Consider the following 15,648-nt stretch of genomic DNA (forward strand, 5'->3'; position numbering starts at 1 on the left):
GCAGTCCCGTTCAAATCGGAGTGTGACACTTCAAGAGGTTCCCTTGTAAGATTTCAAAAATGTCAACCAGTTGACGTTTATTTTATTCTCAATTTTAAAATTATTCATTATTCACTCATCGGTATTCATTTTTATTCATTTATTTTGAGCCCCATAAGCTCCCACATATCTAATTCCTACTTTTCTGTTGTAAAAAGTACCTACTTATAGATATTTAAGAATAAAAAGTACTCAATGTACAAAGTTCAATTGCACGTGATTAAAGTGAAACTACATAGGTAAGTACTAAGTACCTACTTCTTTACTATCGAAAACATTAATTTGCTATTCGAATATAATAACTTCGCTGTAGTTTATCAAGTTTAATAAGTCAACACTGTTATCTAACTAGATATGTACCATAAAACAATCAAACTATTGAACAAAATAATGCAGGGTTCATAAAACAAAGTAAGTAGGTTGAGAATGAATGCGAGAAAATTTTGAAAAAATTAAATATTGTAAATAAGTTCAGATTTTTATTTTTTCAAAAGTGAAACGAGCGAACTTTCAACATTTTAGATGCCACTTAAACGACATTCATTTGTAATCTAGGTACCTACGTATTTGAAATATGGCTCAAATTTGCTGTTTAATGTATTTAAAAGTTATACATAGGTACCTATAATAGGTTTTTTACCCTTTCTTCTTGATAACATTTTGTCAGTAAATAAAGAGTTTTTATGTATTAAGAAACAGACTAGAACACAGCTTGGATGTTAGGTCAACATTGTAATCATAAATGTGTTCAGTGCTACACACTCATCTGAAGTATACGAATAAGGATTGAAGAAATTTTGAAATAAAGGTGAGTTATCTATTTCATTCAATACTAAGCACCTTATGAAATTTTATTCAAAGTTACTTTCCTATTATCCAAAATCAAAATACAATTCTATGCGTTGATGATCTTTTTTTGGGAACAATGTGCATTTTATACGTTTTTTAATGTAGATAAATAAATAAAAAAACGTACATTAAAAACTGTAAAATAAGTGCATTTTTTGATTTTTGGCGAATTTTTGAAAATGAAATTGGGTCAAGAAATGGAAAATTTTTGAATTTCATCAAATTCACTTAAAAATGTGGAATTTGTTGTGTACTTCATGTTTGAGTCCCCCTTCAAGTATATTGAAAACCGTTTCGAACCTGTTTGAGAAGTTCTGGAGCCTCCAGCAGATTTTTGAAATCTGAAATTTCTACAAAATTTTTTCCTATGGAAAGTTGGGAAACTAAAAGTGTCTTCATATGCAAATTTAAACATACCAAGTCAATTGGAGGTTGGATGCTGTTTCCAGCTGTTCTGGAGCCTCCAGTCATATTTTGAAAATTCCAGATTTTCGAAAAGTGTCATCTGAAGTTAATTTTTTTGTTAATATGGCTGAAGGCTCCCGAACAACTTAATTACCACCTTCAATCGACTCAGCATGTTGGAATTAGGGTACAAAACAACAAAATTTTGTGGAAATTTTAATTTTTAAAAATTCTCAGGAAGCTCAAGAATTGCTCAAAACCATTTAAAACCATCTCCAATCAATTCTAGAGATAGAAAATAGGGTAAATACCAAATTTCAGCTTTGTAGATAAATTTAGTGAAATTTTGATTTTTTTTTTCATTTTTTGTACCACTTTGATTTTTAAAAATTCACTAAAAATCGAAAAATGCACTTTATACAACAATTTTAATTGATTAAATTTGGTAAAAAAATTCATATTTAAAAAAATCAAAAACACCCTTAAAACAGCTTGATTTTTGAAAAATTTTCAAAAATTTACCAAAAATCCAAAAATAAACTTTAGTACCTGATATTTTGGTTAGAGAGGTTTTAAGACATGGTTTTTCAATCTAGGTTGGTTTCGTTCAAATTGTTCCCTTATTAGTTACCTATTTGAAACGTATCTACTTGTTTGTTTCTGATATCTAGATAACTACTGCAACGATTCAAACATGTCTTCGCAATGCGCTAGAAAAAAACCAAACAAAAAATACAGACAAAGATTATTCATAGGAGAAGGCGACTTCAGCTACGTCGAAGCTCTGCTCAATAAACACATCGACAAGCACAAACCATTAGCCCAAGCCATCGTAGCCACTGAACTAACAACCGTACCAGAATTGGACGTAGAACCAGAAATAATGGAAGAAAGAGCGAAAAGAATCGAATCCTTACGTGAAAGAGGTGTAAAAATACTTTTCGGCATCGACGGTACGAAACTGCATGAAAATCCGATATTCAAAGGCGAAAGATTCAAACGAGTACATTGGAATTGCCCTTGGCGCGTATCCACCGTCAGCGAAAGAGATTTTGTCCAAGTGATCGTCGAGTTTTTCGAATCTTGCGGTAAAATACAACTAAAAGGTGATCGAATTCATGTTACGTTAACTCAAGGTTTAATAGATGACGATTGGCATTATCTACGACAATACGAACATAATCTTGTGAAAGCTTCGGTACGAGCTGGATACAAATTGATCAGAAAAAGACGTTCTGGAAGGCCACGATATCCTGGATACAAACATAGAAAAGGAGATGATTTAGTAGAACTTTATTTACCGGCGCAGCACAGGGAATTTGTGTTCGAAAAAGATCCGAGTTGCCCGAGTCTTAAAACGGAAACAGAAATTCTAGAATCGCTGCCAATAAAGATAACGAATAGTGAGAAAACGTACTGTATTGATATTAATAAGAAAAATGTTACGGATAAGTCGAAAATAACCCTCGAAGAGTGTTATTTTGTATGCAGCACTGATGATGACTCTTCTGATTATTGCTCTTCGGACGAGTGATTAAAAATCGTTTTAGGCAAAAGTCGTTTCGATGGTATCATTTTTTTTCATTTTTTTTTTTTTCAATAAACTAGGTACAGGTAGGGTAGGTAGGTATAGAGCAATACCATAGTTCTTAAGAATATTATAATATCTGGAAATAAAATGTTATGAATAAATCGGTTATTTAAGTATTTCCTTTTGAAAAATTTTGTTCACATTATTTATCTAACGTAGTCTGAGTCAACTGTAAAGGGTCCAAATTTGGGCATCTTGAAGTTATCTCTTTTGATATTAAATCGTTGATACGAGCTGCAAATATGAGTAGTTAATAAAAAATGTTCATAATAATATAATAAATTATTTTTCATAAAATGTTCTGATCAAAAATTCAAAATTTGATCATGATTTTTGAAGTTTCGGAAAAATCAAGTAATCTATCAAACTGAGTTAAAATTTTACGAGAATTCGGAAAAAAATCGTGACCAATTTTTAAAGAATTTTTATCCAATATCAAGCGATAATTTTTGAGATTTTTGAAAAAGAAGTCATGCGACCATTGCAACCTATCAAAATGGGTAGGGGAGGGGGGGATTTTGGCAGAAAATCAAAAACTTTGTATCGAAGCTTTTTTTGAGTACCATTAGAAGAATTTTGAGCTCAACATTGGGTCATGATTTTTGGTATTTTTTAAAAAGTGCCAAGTGACCTATCAAACTGAATTAAAATTTTGTGAGAATTTCGAAAATTACGACGAAAAAAATCGAAGATTTTAAAGAATTTTGACCTCAGTATCGAACCGTTTTTTTTGGGGATCTTTGAAAAACCGAGTCATGAAACGTATCAAAATGAGGGGAACATTTTTCAAAAATTTCAAACATTTTGTCGGAAATTTTTTTTTGGACATTTTTGAATAATTTTGAGCTTAATATCAACGAGTTATGATTTTTGGGAATTTTCAGAAAATGTGTCACGTGACCCATCAATATTTTTACCGGTTTTAAGATTTCGACAGAAAATTCCAAAATTTCTGTTAGGACTTCTTTTGAGCAATTTTGAAGCATTTTGAGATCAATTTTAGGTAGGTAGTTATAATTTTTGAGATTTTTTTAAAAGTGACATGCGACCTATCAAAATTGATTGAAAATTTGCGAGAAATTCAAATATTCGTATGAAAACGTTTCTTGTACAGTTTTCAAGAATTTTTATCTTCGAATTATTGCATGATTTTTGGAATTTTTAAAAATAGTTTCGTTCAACTTACAGAAATGGGTTAAAATATGGGCAAAAAATCAATAATTTCTACAAAGACCTTTTTTTTTAGCAGTTCTTAATGAATTTAAGCCAAAAATTGGTCACGATTTTCGAGATTTTTAGAAAAAATCGTGTCATGCGACCTATCGTGAGCTAAAATTTTGACAGAAAATCAACAATTTCTGACATATTTTTGAGCAGTTTTGTAGGTGTAATTTTGAGCTTAAAATTGAGCCAATTCTTCAGAACCCTGATCGAGGCAGGGAATATTCTCTAATAAAAAAAAAACACGATCGAGTTAAAAGATATTATAATCTATATATTTTAGATTTTTTTTAAAGGAAAAAAACTCTCAACAGTTACACAATAGTAAAACATGCGATAAATTGAAACTGCATCGTTATAATTAACTACCTTGCACATGTAGTAAAGTAACCAACTAACCACGTCCTACTTCTATTCACTCCAGAATTAATTTCTACCGCATACCGCAACGAAAATATAGAAGATTTAAAATGACGAGAAATAAACTTTTTATAATAAGCTGACCAAATAAAACCTTCGTATTTTTTAAAATCAACGTAATCCACCATTTAAACCCCCATTTCTCAACACGAATCATCGATTTAGAAGCCAACGTTGCTTTCATGTTTCACATCGGATGAAAATAAGGGGCCCAAAAATAAAAGAAAAAGTAATCCGATCGAATACGAGTAAAATTTAGTAAATCTGCGCTTATTTTCCATTACACGTGAGCGTTGACGTAGTCGTGGTATTTTTCAAACGCGTTTCGAACAAAAGAGGCAAATTAAGACCTTTTCAATTTACGTTTGGTTGATATAAAATAACATTAAAACGTATTAGTTTTTTTACTGCACTTTTTTTTGCTCCGTTCCGTAGAAGTTTCCCTGCGATGAAAATTAATGATACAACGTCTTGTGTTGGTCAAAAAACTCCAAAAAAGGAAGAAAAAAATAACCGAATGAGAGAAAAACAACATAAAACCAAACTACAGCGTAGCATTTCCATTTCGCGCGATTGGTATATCAACACGCTTCTTCTTGTGCATAGTCTTCGAAGAATCGTGTATCGTACGTAACAGTCCGTTATCAAGAGCACTCGACCGCATTCCTAGCAGCTGCGTTAGTCGTTTCTATTTCTTCGATGACGCGTGTTTTGTTTCCAAGTTAATAACCCTGAGGACAGATTCAAAAAAATTAGAAATGAATATTTTTTAGTAAAAAATTGACAAAAGCTAACGTAACGTTCTCGTACCTGAGAAAAATCATGGTTCTGCCGAGCCGAATGAAACGAGGTAGTTTGGTCAATCTGGTAGGACGAATCTTGCGACAGAATACCATCGGTCTGCGAATGGAATTCGCCGATCACGTAACTATCCTGCGATAACTCCGGTTGAGATAGTCCCGTTTGCGAAAGACTAAATCCGGGCTGCGACATGTTCTACGAAAACGATTCGAAAAATTGAAATGATCAATTTTCAAAAAACTTGCAACCTTCTCTGAAGAGTGACGAAATTCGATTGGCTAGACGTACCTGCGACATGTTCTGACTGTACGGTTGGGTTACCTCTTGGCTCAGACCCTTTGGCATAAATCTCGAGTTCCTGCCACCTTTCGGATTTTTCTTGTCACCGATCATCAATGGTCTGCGAACGTTCTTTTGACGCACTACAAAAAAAAAAAAGAAAAAATGCTCGAACGAATGATATTGTCATTTTAAATCAAAATCATTCAGAAATCGTGATGATAGGTCATAAATGTACTGCAATCTCGAAAATGAGCACGATTGAGGTGTGTTTAGAAAGTTCATCGAAAATTAATTCCATTCTTGATAAAATTTGTCAATTTTCATCGGCTTAAAAAAATAATCAAAAATTCTCACTCTGAATAGGCTGCTGATTGTAGAATCTTGGCGGCGGGATCGGATTCAAATTATAAATCATATTAAAAGGTACCGGCAAATTGGACATGGCTTGCGCTCTTTCCGGCGAGATGTAAGTCATGGGATCGTGAGCATGAGGGAACATGTCTAAACCTGTAAAATTATCGCGAACCGATTAGCAAAGGTCACCACTCGGATTATTTTTCAAAAACTACTCACCAGGCTGAGCGAAGTATGGATGAGGAGGAGGTGGCGGAAGATGAACAGCGGCATTAGGACGGCCGCCGGATCTATCGTATACACTTCCAGGTACCATGACTTCTTTGGCATCGTAGACGGTATTAGACATAAAATGACATCCAGGATTTATCGAGTTCAAAAGCGGTTTTTTTTTAGGGAGCGGGATAGCGCTTTCTTTTAAATTATTTAGTGGTCCTTCTACCAGCACATTCTCTTCTTTGTAGAAATGGAGTAAATGATTCCATAAGTTTTGCTGCGACAGAAAAACAACAACAATGGTTCCGGTTAATCAGGTATTCGAATGATGGATGAAATTTTCAACCAGTGGATGGGCTCACTTTGGACAAAACTTTGGGATTTCCGACCACGATAAGACCATACTTTGCTCTGGTTAAGGCAACGTTCAACCGTCGCGGATCGTTCAAAAACCCGATCCCTTGATGGTCGTTGGAACGTACGCAGGACACGATGATGATATCTTTCTCACGACCTTGGAACGCATCTACGCTGGCTACTTCGATCTTTTGGTACAACGAGGGGTTTATTTCTCCTTGATACTGCATACATTGCACCTATAAAATATACGAATAAAAAAATGAAACATCCCTTCATTTGAGACACGTGAAATGAAATAATTCTAACCAAATATGCTCTCTGCCCTTCGTACGGTGTAATAATACCGATCTGTTCGGGTTTCACACCGCAACGTAAGAATCTGGTGGTTATTTTTTCAACGATGGATGCTTCAGTTCGATTCAAATACGATGTACCGGATCCGGCGATTTCTTCGGTACCTTGGGTTACGTAAAACATCATAGGTTTATCCGGAACTGGCCAAGGAAACTCGATTTTTGGTAGTTTTTTTTGCTCTGCGTATAATTATGAAGGAATTATTCAACATAAATTGACCAAACTTACATTCCAAAAGTAAAAACAATACCGGCACAAACACCATTTTGCAAGAAGCCTTCGTAGAAGGAATTAGACGGGAATCGCGATAATACCGGATGCATACGATACTGAACTTGTAAAAGGTACGGTTTGATGCCAAGTACAACCAAACGTTGAAACAACGACTGATCAAGACCAGCTCTCGAAGCTTCCTTGCACATAACGACTGGACCAAGCTGGAAATGATCTCCAACCAAAATGAGCTGTGCCAAAAAAAAAAAAAAACACGTATCAATTAAACTAATCTACATAATAGATTCATTTTGAAAATAATCAATATTTCACCTGTTTCGATCCCAATACCATTGGAATCATACACTCCGGTTCGGTAGCTTGCATACATTCGTCGATCAAGACAGAATTAAACTTCATACGCGCTAGACGTGGATCTCCAGCGCCGACACAAGTGCAGCAAATTACATCAGCAGCTTCGAGTAGCTCACGTTCGGCGGATTTCTTCAACACTCTATATCTTTTGTCATCTTCCGCAGAAAGTTCGCCAGTTTCTTGTCTAAGTTGTTGTAACTTCTTCAATTCGGAGTACCTGTCGAGATAACATCACGTTTAATAGATTACTAAGCATCATCGTAACTTTGTATTTGTGCCAAAAAAAAAAGTATAAGCGCTTGAAAAGCTTTCTCATACATTTAGTCTACAGTCCAAACACCAAAAAGTGCTCTAGAAACCGAAAAGAGCTGGTTTCTTTGAGGGACAAAAAAAAGAGTAGGCTTTTCGTTAGTATATTATTAGCATTCAAGAAAATGGACATTTCGGATTTTTTGGCCGGCACAATAGGGAGCTGGAGCCTCAAAACCCCCATTTTTCGAAGTTGGCCTGGGACAAAAATTTTTTTTTCAATTTGGTAGAGGACACTCTCCCGAGTATAGATATATATTTTTTTGAGTGGGCGCCGGCACAATTGCGTACCAGAGCTGCACAAAGGCAATTTTTTGCCAATTTTGGCACTTTTTCACATAAAAACGAGGCTGTGGAAACAATACGGCCTTAGGGACAAAAAATACGCACCTACATGATTGCATCCACTCCTCCCACGCTGATAGAGACCAACTTTGTGGAAAACGGCCGGCACAATGACCCGCAGTGAATTTTCAAAGTTACGCATCCGGGCCACTTCATTAAAAAAAATGGATGTATGACATTTTGACAACGTGACAGTACGACCTATCAAAGTGGGTTAAAATTTCGCGAGAAAACCGAAAATCTCAATGACATTTTTTTTGAGCATTTTATGAAAATTTTGAGCTAAAAAATTGTTCGAATCATTTCTCAAGTAGGTACTTTTAGTCTGTTGTAACATGTGACCTATACAAAATGGTTAAAACTTTGCGATGAAACCGAAAATTTCAATGACAATTTTTTTTTGAGTGTCTCGTGAAAATTTTCAGCTAAAAAAAAAGCTTGGATCATTTTTCAAGTACATACTATCAGTCTGCTGTAACATGCGACCTATCAAAGTTGGTTAAAACTTCGCGAGAAAACCGAAAATCTCAATGAAAATTTTTTTTGAGCATCTCATGAAAATTTTGAGCTAAAAAAATTGTACGAATCATTTCTCAAGTGGGTACGTTCAGTCTGTTGTAACATGTGACCTATACAAAATGGCTAAAATTTTGCGAGAAAACCGAAAAAAAATTTTTTTTGAGTGTCTCATGAAAGTTTTGAGCTAAAAAAAAAGCATAGGTCATTTTTCAAGTACATACTATCAGTCTGTTGTAACATGCGAGCTATGCAAATGGGTTAAAATTTTGCGAGAAAATCAAAAATCTTGATAAAAAAAATTTCTTGAACCGTTCATGAAAATTTTGCAGTAAAAAGATTGTATGAATCATTTTTCAAGTATTTTCAGTCTGTTGTAACATGCGACCTATGTGAAAGGGTTGAAATTTAGGGTAAAGTATAAGTAAAGATTTGGATAGATTTTTATAAAAGGCTTATCACAACAATCTTGAGCCTCAAAAATCTTATACATTGTTCAGTATTAATATTTTCAATGAAATACCCTCAAGATCGCTTCAGTTTGGTAAACCCAACACGAAGCAGACACAATCATTCTCACTATTTATATAATAATGATAGGTACAAAAATAAATGAAAAATTTACAAAAAAAAAGAAAATCATATAGAAATTAATCATATTCTACTTCTTCTTCAATGCCATCATCAACTTCGGCACAATCGTCGATGGCATTGACATCGTCATAATGCAACTCATGGGGCTCAAAATTGTTGAGCGGTGCTTTCTATAAATGAAAAAAAAAAAACTATCCAAATTTTTGTATTTCACACGAAATTTTAACCCTTTCATACACTTAGGTCGTTACAACAGTTTGAAAGTACTTCAGAAATGATTCGTACAATTTTTTTAGCTCAAAATTTTCATGAGACTCAAAAAAAATTTTCATTGAAATTTCCGGTTTTCTCGCAAAATTTTAACCATTTTGTATAGGTCACATGTTACAACAGACTGAACGTACCCACTTGAGAAATGATTCGTACAATTTTTTTAGCTCAAAATTTTCATGAGATGCTCAAAAAAAATTTTCATTGAGATTTTCGGTTTTCTTGCGAAATTTTAACCCACTTTGATAGGTCGCACGGTCACGTTGTCAAAATGTCATACATCCATTTTTTTTTAATGAAGTGGCCCGGATGCGTAACTTTGAAAATTCACTGCGGGTCGGTGTGCCGGCCGTTTTCCACTAAGTTGGTCTCTATCAGCGCGGGAAGAGTGGATGCAATTATTTGGGTGCGTATTTTTTGTCCCTAAGGCCGTATTGTTTCCACAGCCTCGTTTTTATGTGAAAAAGTGCCAAAATTGGCAAAAAATTGCCTTTGTGCAGCTCTGGAACGCAATTGTGCCGGCGCCCACTCAAAAAAAATATATATCTATACTCGGGAGAGTGTCCTCTACCAAATTGAAAAAAAATTTTGTCCCCGGCCAACTTCGAAAAGTGGGAGTTTTGAGGCTCCAGCTGCCTATTGTGCCGGCCAAAAAATCCGAAATGTCCATTTTCTTGAATGCTAGTAATATACTAACGAAAAGCCTATCTTTTTTTTGTCCCCAAAAACGGCCCACTCAAATGACACTTTTTCGCTCTTGGACTGTAGATTAATTAGTATTCTCGTTTAACAAATAATCGACGTACGCTAACCCCCCCTCCCAACCCATCCACAATTTAGAAAATTCGGACAGCGAAAGTTTTCAACTCCTCAAACGTTAAAAAGTACAATACAGAAAACCGAATAAATCTACATTCATTCACTTTCTTACTAACACGAATCCAAAGCAGCGATAGCAACAAACAAGATAGTCTGAAGATATGGTACTCGAATACTAGATTGAAAACGTAGCTCATCACGCCAGCTTACCTATCTAAATTCTTGAGCTGATTATGTAAAGCTAAGAAAGCAACCGATGAATCGATTCCTTCTCTGGATTTGGGCATAACTCTTACAACCTTGACAAAAACAAAATAAAAGATATACCTCGGAAATTAGTGTCTGATATTGGTACAGGAATTTCGATTTCTTTAATCATGATTATCTCTACCTTTAAATTAGTCTTATGGATTTTCTCCGTCAACTGATCGACGGCTGTGTTTGAAGGAGCACAAACTAACACAGGTCCGATGTTCAATTTCACCAGGTGGTAAACAATAGTCGCCGAAGTGACGGTTTTTCCTGTACCAGGAGGTCCTTGAATTAAAGACAAGGGTCTTTGAATCGCTTGTTTTACAGCAAATTTCTAGAAGGAAAAAAAACGCTTAGATTAGAGGTAACGTCAAAAGTTTGATTTTCGATTCGAAAAAAACATATGTAATTCAATACTTGTGATCGATTCAATTCCGGTAAATTAGGAGCTGAATAGTCTTTAGAACCTTGCGATCTGAATAATACGTCATCGACGTCGTGCCCGAGCAAACGATAAGAAATATAAGGGGATACAGAAGTGTCGTCAATAGCAAATTTCTTCATAGCTTGTTGCATTCTGTAACATATTCAGTAACTTTGTTCATTTGATAAATGGTAAAATAACATCTCTCTTATTTCAAGCACCTAGTTCAAAAGCGCTTGAAAAAAAAGGTGTTCGAGAAATCGTTCAAAACGAAATGAGCTTTACCTATCGAATGACGTTGATTTCCAGATAAAATCTACCACGAATTTACTAGTAGATTCGAAAGGTGGTATTACTTGGATAGCTTTCATCTCTAAGCAAACTTCTTCTCCGTAATTATCCGGTATCTTGATAACATGACCAACTCCAGACCAAGGCTTGTTTACTTCTCCCATATATCGTAATCTCAGCTCATCGCCGTGCATTAATTTCATTTCTGTCGACAGTAACGCGAATTAAAAGCTCATCTTTATCAGATATTTAATCGAATAAATCTTTCAGTGATTACCTCCGTCAGTAGCTACATTAAAGTAAGCGGCCACTTTCTTATTCAACAAAACTTCCCAACGAACGGTGATATTATCCTGAGTTTGGGATTCCTTCAATCGCTTATCGTAGTCAGCTTCCAATTTAACCAACGGACCGAAAATGTTCTGATATTGAAATGCATCATCATACCTAAAATGTTGAAATCAATCATGAAATTGACGAAATTTCACCAAACAAGTTGAATGCCAAATAGCATTTTCAGTGACCTTACCTTAAAAGCACTCTTAGAGGTTCGACGTCGATTCCTGGTTGTTCTAAATCGGTGATTGTAGCATCAATGTCATCTTTCCAGAGTTCTTCTAGTTTGGATATTTGAACCGATGTTACTTGACGAGCTCTGAGTTGATCTTTCTCGGCAGGTAGTTTAACCAGCCACGGTAAGAAACATCGATTTTCTACCAATGGTTTCCATTGATCCGGATCCCTAAATAGTTGAAAATTAATTACATCTTCTCATAAAGTTGAAGTTAGACGAAGATTTATACAAACCAGTCCATATCTTTGAGAGAACTTTGAGCAGCGCAAGGTAGTCGACAAAGAAGCACCACGACAGAATCCGCCTTAGCAGGTACGAACCCTAAAAGGAAGGCATTTCGCATACCGCAAACGTAACATTCCAGGACGGTTTCTCCCAAAGGACCATCTTTATGAAGAGTTACCTCCTACAAAACAAAACACCCACATTAAAAGAGAATTCCACACGAGTTATCAGTACATATAAGAGATAAGAAACACTCACCTTATGCTTCGCTCGAACTAAATGGTTAACAATATGCGATCCGTTAGTATTTCCGCGACCATTGCAAAACCATTTTTTACATATGTTACACATTACGACGCAACTAGGATCATGAATGGCGCAATATTTACAAGCGAATGCCGGTAACTCCTGCACACAGTAAACATACACAGGATAACATCATCAGATAAGAAGAAATAATTTACGTCGTATTGATTTCAGACATACTTTATTACAAAACGCATCTTCTTCGTCTTCTTCGAACTGTAGCTCAGCTAATTTATCGCTTACCGCTGATACGCCGTCATTTTTCACATCTTCGTTCAGTTTACTGTTCAACTGCCAAAATACAATACCATCATCACTCATCAGTAATGTAGATCGAGCAGATACATAGATTAATAGATAGATACAATGTGTTAGATAACATGGTCAACTTACGTGTAATTGCCCAGGCGTTGATTCATCTTGCGAAAATTGCGTCTGACTTTGAGATGGTAAGGTGAATTCGGTAAACTCGAAATCAGAACCTTGAGTATCAGCTCCGATCAGATCCGATTCTTCGGTATCGAGGAATGTAAGAGGTTGAGAATTGGATCCATACGTGTCCATGCTCATCTTCTGAGATGTTTTTCCTCACCAAGCAAAAAACTACTAGAAATTAGAATAATTTACAACGAAATATATCTCGATACAGAGTGACAATGATTTCCTCCGACCATACAATAGACTGATGTCTGATAGTGGTAGGGAACGCGTGTTTTTGAAACAACGTGTTTCTTCCAGGAACTGGGACTAGGAGTAGGAGTGTAGGAGAGAGGAGAGAACAGAGAAATAAGAATAGAACTGCGCATGTAGAAACTCCGTTTTCACACACACATTTTATTAATACACCCACTACTACAATAACCAGTTTGCTTTTGTGTGTGTATGTAATCTATGCAGGTTGCATTCTGAATTTCTGAAATTGAATTCTTGAACGTTCGTTGCATTGCATTGAGCTGAAATTTTACTAGAACGTTCTCCTAGAATTTACGGTGTGAATGATAGCTTTTTCGTTCACGGAACAGAAATAGAAAAACTAATTTATTCAGCCATCGACATCACCTTTTATTGATGAGGACTGAGGAGAATAAACGGTCGATGGCCAGCGAGGGCTGGAAAAAAATTTTCGATCAACGCGAAACTTTGATAATCTGACGTAGAAATTCGTGCAAAAATATTAATTTTGAATGAAAAACAAATTCTGTAAGAAACCAACGAGGCGGACGGAAATGAAAAATATGAGGAAGAATATAAAGGAATTTACATATGTAAGTAGATGTAATTATAAATTCAACGATGAACGAATGTGGAGCATTGTAAAACAATATAATAATTATTATGTCTAGATAATTAAACAGCAATAAAAATCAAGTAGGTACCTATAGAGCGGGAAAATAACGTAAAAAAGCGAGGGCGAAAAGGAAAAAATTGGCACATCAATTTTTTCTTCGGGAATGTGTTCAGATGCACCCCCTGAACTACCAAAAAAAAACCGACCCTCCTACCCCTGGAGCTAATTTTTTCAGGGGGCTAAAACCGGTTGCGACTAACGTTTTTTGCGTTTTACTCCGTAAATATTAGGTTTACGATAAAAACTACCATGACAAAAAATGATACCCTTCAAATTCTCGATAATTTGATACTACTCTCGATACCCATCCCTTAAGGGGGGTGCCTAAAAAAAGGGGCGGAAAGAGTAGGTGTTTCAAAAAAATGCAAGTCCAGTAAATTAATCAAAATTACCACTTAATATTATTCGTTTTCGCTCATTTTTTTTTTACAAAGTCTACACACCCAACTACTAATCAAACCACCATTGATTGGTCTTCAACCCTCCCCGGGGGTTGGTGGGGGGGTGCTTGATTTTTCAAGTAACACAACTGAATCATGTATTCGAAAAACGACGTGCGATACATCGAAGAGTATGTTTTCGAGGTCGCTGAGTACGAATATGAACTTATTTTTTTAGGTCCAATCCCTCGAAGCTACCCTGTGCCCCAAAAAGGGGGTCAAAATTTTTAAAAATTGCGAAAAGTCGAGTGATATATCGAATGGTATGTTTTCGAGGTTGCTGAGTACGAATATGAACTTATTTTTTAGGTCCAATCCCTCGAAGCTCCCCCGTGCCCCAAAAAGGGGGTCAAAATATTGAAAAATCGCGATAAGTCGAGTTATATATCGAATGATATGTTTTCAAAGTCGCTGAGTACGAATGGTATTATTTTTTGCCCCCAACCCCGCAAAGCTCCTGACTGCCCCAAAAAAGCCCAAAATTTTGAAAATTTTTGAAAAGTTGAGTAACATATCGAATTGTATGTTTTCAAAGTCGCTGAGTACGAATATGAACTGTTTTTCTGCTAACGATTCCTCAAAACCTCCTTACGCTCCCCTAAATAGGATAACATTTTGAAAAGTTGCCAGAAATCGTGTAATACGAGTATTATGTCGAATATTATAATTTCAAGATCGTTGAAAACAAGACCATGGACTCATTTTTAATATATCACTCATTTTACTCTTTACTCTTCCCACCAATTAGTGATGTTAAAATGCGCGCAAATTCCACAAATGAGCGTTATTTGCTTCTATTCGTGATTTTCAACATGAAAAGTTGTCCAAAAAACGAAAAAACATGAAAAATAGGGTAATAAAAGCAGGACAATTTCTCATATTTTATTTTAAAGGAAGGGGAGATGTTCAATATTATTACAATCGATTTTTTTCACTACCTACTTCAAAAAACATTTTGATTTTTTTTCAATTCAAAATTTTAAAATGTTTAGATTTTTCCTCCCTAATTTATCATTACTAGAGTGAAAATTTTTAGAAATTGAAATTTCCAAAATGACGGAAGAATAAGTGGGAAATTGAAAAATTTTTGATTCAAAATATGAAAATACGAGCCATTTTTTCAAAACTACCCCAATATTTTTCATAAAGGGAAGACCCCAAATTTTTGTTTTATGATTTAAAAATAGTAAAAAAGACAAAGCAAGACAATTTCTCGAATTTCATTTGAATGGAAGGGGAGGGGTTCAATATTATTTTTTCACTACTTCAAAAAGCATTTCGATTTTTTTTTTCAAATCAAAATTTTCAGATGCTTTGATGTCTCCCCATCCCCTCCCCCTGAAATTTATCATCACTTGGTGGAAAATTTTTAGACATTCATATTTTCAACAAGAAGAAGAAGAAGAAGAAGAAATAATAAATGAAAATGGCAAAAATTTTTAGTTATAATATGAA

General features: G+C 35.2%; 2 protein-coding genes across 3 annotated transcripts; one reads left to right on the forward strand and one right to left on the reverse strand.

The window, feature by feature from the left end:
• Positions 1 to 557: 557 nt before the first annotated feature.
• On the forward strand, positions 558 to 3,000 carry LOC135846521 (uncharacterized). The gene is made up of 2 exons (XM_065365656.1): positions 558 to 847; positions 1,965 to 3,000. Exon 2 carries the CDS (start codon positions 1,988 to 1,990, stop codon positions 2,825 to 2,827), a length of 840 nt encoding a protein of 279 aa, XP_065221728.1. The 5' UTR covers positions 558 to 847; positions 1,965 to 1,987; the 3' UTR covers positions 2,828 to 3,000.
• A 1,353-nt stretch (positions 3,001 to 4,353) lies between these two features.
• On the reverse strand, positions 4,354 to 13,181 carry LOC135846520 (regulator of nonsense transcripts 1-like). Of its 2 annotated transcripts, none has more exons than XM_065365655.1 (19): positions 12,799 to 13,181; positions 12,586 to 12,696; positions 12,358 to 12,507; positions 12,108 to 12,280; positions 11,830 to 12,042; positions 11,578 to 11,747; positions 11,295 to 11,505; positions 11,003 to 11,162; positions 10,725 to 10,919; positions 10,544 to 10,632; positions 7,439 to 7,697; positions 7,155 to 7,356; positions 6,845 to 7,071; positions 6,541 to 6,774; positions 6,182 to 6,455; positions 5,963 to 6,115; positions 5,615 to 5,748; positions 5,336 to 5,521; positions 4,354 to 5,256 (listed from the first exon to the last, which is right to left on the reverse strand). In XM_065365655.1, exons 1-19 carry the CDS (start codon positions 12,973 to 12,975, stop codon positions 5,248 to 5,250), a joined length of 3,327 nt encoding a protein of 1,108 aa, XP_065221727.1. In that variant the 5' UTR covers positions 12,976 to 13,181; the 3' UTR covers positions 4,354 to 5,247. The 2 variants fall into 2 exon arrangements, with proteins under 2 accessions (XP_065221727.1, XP_065221726.1); XM_065365654.1 differs by having other exon boundaries at positions 7,143 to 7,356; positions 12,799 to 13,179.
• Positions 13,182 to 15,648: the final 2,467 nt, after the last annotated feature.

This window comes from Planococcus citri, chromosome 5, assembly GCF_950023065.1.
Source record: "Planococcus citri chromosome 5, ihPlaCitr1.1, whole genome shotgun sequence".
NCBI classification, from domain to species: domain Eukaryota; kingdom Metazoa; phylum Arthropoda; class Insecta; order Hemiptera; family Pseudococcidae; genus Planococcus; species Planococcus citri.